This window comes from Arachis duranensis, unplaced genomic scaffold (genome assembly GCF_000817695.3).
Source record: "Arachis duranensis cultivar V14167 unplaced genomic scaffold, aradu.V14167.gnm2.J7QH unplaced_Scaffold_165934, whole genome shotgun sequence".
Classification (NCBI taxonomy): domain Eukaryota; kingdom Viridiplantae; phylum Streptophyta; class Magnoliopsida; order Fabales; family Fabaceae; genus Arachis; species Arachis duranensis.
In genome coordinates this window covers 2,566,574-2,574,092 of record NW_026264258.1, presented here as the reverse complement: position 1 = coordinate 2,574,092, position 7,519 = coordinate 2,566,574, and the positions used below count along the sequence as shown (strand labels likewise).

Genomic DNA, 7,519 nt, shown 5'->3' with positions numbered 1-7,519 from the left:
AAAAAAAATTGGCCCTTTCAGGTACGTGAGGTTTGGTTTTTCATACACTTTAATTTATGAAGAAAAAAAATGTGAAGCACTCATTAATTTCATTTTCAAGACATTGTTATGAACCATCTCTTCTAAATTCTAATAGTATGGTAATGTGTATACAATGTTATGCATATACATTGTTTAAGGTTTTTATATCTCCTCTTGTTCACAAGTTTAAAATATGTAAGGAAGATGGATTTGAAAAGCTTATTATATATTTTTACAATTTTATTCTTTATTGCATTAGCAATAAAAACTTAAATGGTAAAAAATTGTAAACTAATAACTTATATATTAGAGATAAAAATTTAAATTAAATTAAAAACTAAAAAAATTCGAATTTGGAAAACTTGAAAATGAAGAGTTTGGAAAATCTTGGAACGTTGACAAAAGTCTCCAAATAATAAAACTCATGAATGAGATTTAACCTTTCAAAATCTTTCTCTTTTCTTTGAACTAGCATTTTTAACCTAATTCATAACATATTCTCAACGTTATAATTATTTTTCTTATATTAGGAATTCTTCTAACTTAAGTTGTAGCATTTTAAAGTGTTACGGTGTTATCAATTGTAAGAAGTAAAAGTACCAAATTAGTTGCCTAAATTACTTTATATATTTGACTATGAAATATGCTTTCATATCACATTTATGTGGCATCCAGATGTAACCCTAACTCCCCAAGTTTGATGAGAATGATTTATCAAAATCATACACAACTTAATTAGATTTTTTTTCCCACTTTTTTTAGGTTAAATATATAACCACCAATGCATGATCATGGAAGAGTTATGCCACTAGTAGCAATTAGTGCTTACAAAAAAGATAATAAAGCATTTGAGTCAAAGTCAATGATTGATCTCTTTCGGCAGACGCTAAAAACAATACTTGTGTGTGACAATGATCTTTATATATGTAAATATATCCTTTCTCTTTTTCCTTTTCTTCTTTTTTCTTTTTTGGCTAAAATTTTTCTAATCTTTATATATATTGTACGATTTAGAGATGGGAATTCTTTTTTTCATAGAACGAATTTCCTACATAGCTTTGAAATCTTATTTTATTTTTTCTTGTATAAGCTAAAATGAGAACATAATTATTTATTTAATTTTGATCCATTTATATTCATCAAGTGCCATAGTATTAAACAGCAAAATTTAGTTGGAGATTTGGTTAAAAACCACTTGTATGTCTTGCATTACTTGAATTTTAAATATTGACTTGATGGATATTGATGGAACAAAATATTAAAATGTTTAATCACTACTTAGATACAACAAAGATAAATAATATTTGACAAAAGAATTAAGTAAATCACATTACAAATTTTAAGCATATATATTCCTAAGAATGTTATGGAAAATTTATTGTACACTCATCAACAGAGAGTGATTCTTCCTTCGCAAGGAATAATGACCATAAAAAATGTGGGTGAAACCTACATAATACTCAGAAATTATGTGGGGAAAAAGAAAGGGTGTAACAATTGCTCTTCCATGGTTACTAACAACAAAAAATTACTCCGAAAATGGAGATACCTTTAGGCAGACCATGACCCCCCAAACTAGCCAACTCGTCCACGTGCGTGTTAGCTTCCCGGCATAAGGTTTGCATCCACCAACAATTCTCTGTCGTCGGCTAATTCCCTTATAGTCAGACGAGACACTGTGTAGCCCTAGATTGCTCGTGGCGTCACCACAAGACCTATGGTCCATGTTTCTACAAAAATACACAAACCCTAAGAAATACTCCACAGCTTTGTTTTGGTTACCAAACAAGATCCTAAATTTACATCCAAGCCAAAATGAAACTTCCCTTGTGATATCTAGCATAGTCCTTAGCCAAAGATATGACCCTGCAGTGCAATTTTACGAAGAGGACTAGTAATTTGGTATTATTCTCGACGACGACAGCACGCAAGAGAGAAAATAAGGTTCCTACCGTGTCTAGCCATGGTTTAAAATCTCCTTGGTAAATTAATCCTTAAGGTGCTCGAGCTTCGAGCGCTCAAATCTTGTCTTAGCTGACTAGAGACATTACCAGAAAAAGAAAATGCAAGACTGACTTTGAATTAATTTTCTTAATAGAATCATTGCAGAACAATCTCTAGCATACTTTTGATGATGTTAACTTGCTCATAAGTGACCGTGACAAACATAATAATATCATTTGAAAAGCACATGTGAGGTAAATTAGGATCATTCCTACTGATCTTAATTGGTTTCCACGTGTTGTGTTCAATATAGGTATTGATAAGGTGAGCCAATCTTTCCATCTCACACAGAACAAAAAGCACTTTTGAAAATGCAGCATGTACATGTACATTACATACCTGAATACCTGATAATCCAGCGAAATCAGTAACTATAGCAACAAATGGTCTTGGACCATTGTTTTAAGGAAAATACAACACAAGCCTGCAAAAGAAAATAACAAAGTATCGAAATAGGACAAATTTTAAATATGGTAATTAATGGCTTTTTGGTAGTAAGCAATAATATTTTGTACAATGATCCAGATGATTTTATGGTTTTTTGGTCATGTCAAGAGATCCAACAAAATGTTTACATTAACTTTCATTTTAATACTCCGTTAAACAACATAAAGTTAGGCTACTCATTTTAGATATTTTCGAAATCGATAGCTTAATTTGGTTAGGAGTTTGAACTTTGAACTGTGTTTGCATGGGATTCAAACTTCAATATTAAAGCAAGGAACGAAAAGCATGGGAAGCTATTACTGACAAACACATATCTATAGATCTATAGATACGAGTGTAATCACAAACATCCTTACTAGCACTTTAAACTCGGTAGACCCAAATGCCATATGAAGAAAAGGTATCTCCTTTTTATACAGTTGATTAAAATTACACAAAGAACTCATCCAAGGGAAAATTTGTTATCATAAAAATTAGCATGTGATAATGGGTGAGAGATAATACTGAAGCTAAGCCGTTAATTGATGAGCCTTTTTAGTTAGATGCTATAATAGTTTGCTAGTAACAAAAGGATAAAAACAAGGTGTTAGATAGGGTGCACAAGGAATCTCTAATTGACAAAGAAAAAAGAGTAGAGATATAATGAAATTAGATAATGCACTAATCTTATAGTTCCTATTGAGAAAGCTCAACTTTGGCTTTACACTTAATAATAGCACCAGATACAAGGGGCCAAACAACTTCTTGAGGTAAACATAAAATTTTGGAAGTGCAGATGAAAGTTTCCAAGGACTAAACAAGTTAAATGCAATTTTCTTTTCTTTTTTCTTGAAGATTTATATATTCCTAATACTTTCCAATAATCTTGGGTGGAGTGGTAAAGTTTTTGTCTAGATCACAAGTTCAAATATCAAAACAGCCTCTCTACTTGTGGAGGAAAGACCATAGTCACTTTATTGTAAAAAAGTAGTACAAAATTCTGTGGTCACTGTAGTTTCGGTTATTAAAGGAGAAACCTTATACTCCCAAATGAAAAGTAGACTAATCAATTACCTGAAGAAACACATTTGCATTAGTCTTCACCTGATTCAACTTTGACTGCAACTTTCTTAAGAATTTTCCGTGAACGATGTACTGCACAGAACACTGTGTCAATTGTTTCATAATTACATGTCATTCTAACTCATATACTGTAGATCCATACCTATGCACAACAACTTCCTAGTAATCAAATCACAAGGATTTTCTCTTTCAAACCTGTATAAGCAAACACAATCTCTTGGTCAATAATCAAACAACTATAATTCAGTAAGTCTTCACAAATTAATTAACAGCATATTGGACTTTACTTCACCTTTGGGTATTTACTTGATATACTTTAAGACTTGGGACAAACGGAAGCTCAAACCGTCTATACTGATTGATTACTTTCGAAATTGAACCTTTCTAGCTTTCACAATACCACGTTTAAAAGCCAAGATGAGATCAGATCCTGGTGTCATTCCTTTGGAAGACATTTCCTTAAGCAGTGTATGAGCTTTCTCCATGTGCCCTCGGATACAAAAGCCAGAAATCATAGCACTATATGTTACAGTATCTGGTTGTAATCCTCTGTCAACCATTTCATCGAAGAGGCTAATAGCATCTTGAAAGTTAGCCGCCCTTATTTGACCATCAATCAACACAGTGTAACTAACAACATCTGGAGTTATTTCCATTTTCTGCATCTCCATCCAGAGAGAAGAAACGTCCCCTGTTCTTTTTCCACTTGGAGACAAGAAATGCCTTCTTAAATTTGCTTTCAAGTTCCCATCAAGTAGAACTGTATACGTAATGACATCAGGTTTTATCCCTTTTCTCTTCATATCCTCAAAGAGTTCATGGGCCTCTTTCAAGTAGTTCATCCTACAATATGTATTTATCATAATTGTGTAAGTTATTACATCAGGCATAAATCCTTTCTTGATGAAAAAATCAAACAAAGAACGAGCATATTCCAATTTCCCATCATGGCACATAGCAGCTATTACTTTAGAATACATTATTTTGCTAGGTTCCACGTTAAGAGCCAACATTGTATCTAGCAGCATAATAGCTTTGTGGATGTCACCTGCCATGCAGAGTTTATCAAGTAGCTTAAAACAGGAACCTTCTTTAGAAATATCTCCTTGGTTTGACAGATTAAGGAATAGTTCATAGGATTTTCCGACAAGGTTTGCTTCACAGTAGCCATTCACCATGGCGGAATAGACTTCAATGCTCCTATCTTCCAAGCTGTTAAAATATGCCTCGGCTTCCACTACCTTCCCCGCTGAACATAAACCTTCGATGATCATCTTGTGTGTAATGGAGTTTGGCTTCACACCTTGAGTCTCCATATAGTCCAAAAGGTCAATTGCATCATGAGCCTGGCCGTTTCTAGACAAACCAGCAGCAATTACATTATACGTGACAATATCAGGCTTCAAACCTTTCTCTTTCATTTCTTTGAACATAGCAAAGGCATCAACAAGTTTACCCCGAAGGAAGTATCCATTTATAAGGGTTGTATAGTGCTTAATATCTAAAACCATACGCTTAGCTTTCATGTCTTCCACCATGTCCACTGCATCGTCCACTTTCTCCAACTTACACAAAGCGCTGAATACAATGTTGTAGGCCACCCCATCAAGAAACATGCCTGATTCCTTCAATTCTTTGAACAGCTCAACCACCTCCATAGTAAGGCCCATCTCAACCAAGCACTGGAGGAGGTAGCTAACAATCACACAATTTGTTTTTATACCTCTTGAAAGCATGGCTTCATGTAGGGCTAAAGCTTTAAGCAGATTATGACTTTTACAGTACCCATAGATCAATGGTGAATAAACATCCACCTGACAAACCAACCCCTTCTTTTCCATATCTAAATACACCCTCTCGACTTCATCCAACTTCATCTCACTACAAAACCCCCGGATAACGACTATGTAAGCATAAAGGTCTACAGGCACATTCTCCCTTCTACATGCTTGGAGAACTTCATATCCCAAATCAGACCTCATATTCTTGCAAAGCCCCTCAATATAAGCCGTGTAACAATACGAATGAGGCCTTACCCCGGCTTTTTCCATCTCCTTGAACACATAAGCTGCCTCTTTCAGTTCACACTTCTTACAGAATGCCTTTATCACAATACCATAAGTGTAATGGTTAGGACACAAACCAAGTCTCTTGAGTTGCCTATAAATTGCCAACGCCATATCAACCTTACCACTCTCAACCATCCTATTTATAAGAAAGTTACAAGTAAGGATATTCGGCACAACACCGTGCCTCCTAGTTCGGAACAAGAAATCAATGGCCTTGTCAAACATTTTAAGAACAACACAAGCTTTAAGATACACATCAATTGCTCTAAGCATGTAATTGTGATTCCCACCATTAACACCACCATCATCCACTAGTAACTCAAACAAGTCATGGATTTCAAATGAAGGGTGCTGTTTAGACAGTGCAATAAGATCATGGAACACGGAATCCAACCTTCTATTCAAGCCCCAGTAGCAGAAAATCCTGATGATTGCTGCATAGGTTGAAATGTTCTCAGGGAACCCCACAAATTGTTGTTGCTTCAGTTGAGTGAAGAGTGAAAAAGCAAGAGAAGGATCGTTCTGCAAACTCTTCACAATGTGAAAACTTTCTTCTTTTATGTTGTCTTTGGTGATGTTATTGCTGCTACAATAAGAAGAAGATGATGAAGAAGAAGAATCCTCACTTTCACTGAAATTGGTGTGTGAAACATTGAAGTGTGCAAGTGCAGCAGTTGAAGCAAACTTGAATTTGAACTTGGAGCTGTGAGTGAACTTGATGATGGGGAACTTGAAGCTAAGCCACATGGAAGATTAATATTGAGCAATGCCAACAACAAAACTCCGTTTTGATCACACAAACAAAACTGTAGCAGAGAGAGAGAGAGAGAGAGAGAGAGAGACAAAGCACCAGGTATTAAGAGTAGCTGGTTAGGGAAACCTAGCTTCCAAAAACTGGACTAGACACTAGACATCAAACATGGCAAGAAGAAATAAATATCAAATTGATATTCTGGTATGTAGTATTAGTTCTAATACAGCAAAACTTGATCATACTCAATTGCCATAACAGCATCTATAGAATGAATCAAAAGTTTGTACAACCTCAATTTTTGGCTTTACACCAGAAAACGTGCTTCAACGATAATCATACAATACAAAATCCTATGCTGACACTAAGCTAGTGCAAAATAATCCAATGATTTTTTGTTTCTTTTCTTGCCTAATGTTCCAAATATACTACTTCTTGGCTCTATTATCAATGCCTAATCCAATTTTCTTTAACAAGCATACATAGTTTAACCTTTAGAACAAGTTCAGATTCATAGGAATTGGTATAAATAAAAATTATCAGCAGCAGCAGCAACAATAAATAACTAAATTAAAATCAACAACAACACTTATAGCAGCTATAATTCAATAATGTACTGCAAAGATTCACTTATAGCAGAAGCAACAACACATTCATTATCAGCTAAAAGCTAAGTAGCAAAAAAGAGGAAGCAGAGCAGCGTACGGAAGTGGAAGAACGGAAGCAGCACAGAAACAGATTCGAATCTTGCATATGGAACAGAAGAACGAGAAACGAGCGCGGCAGCGGATGCGGCGGCAAACCGGAGAGGCGGCGGCGGTGACGGCGACAGCTGGGACTAGTTGTGAGAGGCTTTAACGGGTTTTTTCGCAAGGTTAGGGAAAACGGACCCCTTCATTACAAATTAATTTATTAATTAATTAAAATATGCGAAATTCTAGTACTATTATCCTAACTAATAACTTAACTTCTTTACCCTTCCTAAAGAAACTAATGCCCCTGTTTCCTTTTTTGTTAAGAAAGCAAAATTTTTGGATAGGCCCAACAGTAAGTTTAAACAATTAACAATCACTGCGCCTCCTGACCAAAAACGTCATAAGGCCCATTTTGACTGACCCAAAAAATGCCAAATTTAGAGTGTTAATGCTTCTACTTGAATTATTGA

General features: G+C 35.0%; 1 protein-coding gene across 9 annotated transcripts; it reads right to left on the bottom strand.

Annotated features, from left to right (window-relative positions):
• Window positions 1–1,306: 1,306 nt before the first annotated feature.
• LOC107476986 (pentatricopeptide repeat-containing protein At2g26790, mitochondrial) lies at window positions 1,307–7,257 on the bottom strand. Of its 9 annotated transcripts, XM_052256173.1 has the most exons (7): window positions 7,060–7,257; window positions 3,827–6,409; window positions 3,677–3,729; window positions 3,526–3,606; window positions 2,365–2,449; window positions 1,974–2,059; window positions 1,314–1,887 (listed from the first exon to the last, which is right to left on the bottom strand). In XM_052256173.1, exon 2 carries the CDS (start codon window positions 6,348–6,350, stop codon window positions 3,897–3,899), a length of 2,454 nt encoding a protein of 817 aa, XP_052112133.1. In that variant the 5' UTR covers window positions 6,351–6,409; window positions 7,060–7,257; the 3' UTR covers window positions 1,314–1,887; window positions 1,974–2,059; window positions 2,365–2,449; window positions 3,526–3,606; window positions 3,677–3,729; window positions 3,827–3,896. The 9 variants fall into 9 exon arrangements, with proteins under 9 accessions (XP_052112131.1, XP_052112128.1, XP_052112134.1 ...); XM_052256174.1 differs by having other exon boundaries at window positions 1,308–1,887; window positions 2,373–3,606; XM_052256170.1 differs by having other exon boundaries at window positions 1,314–2,059.
• Window positions 7,258–7,519: the final 262 nt, after the last annotated feature.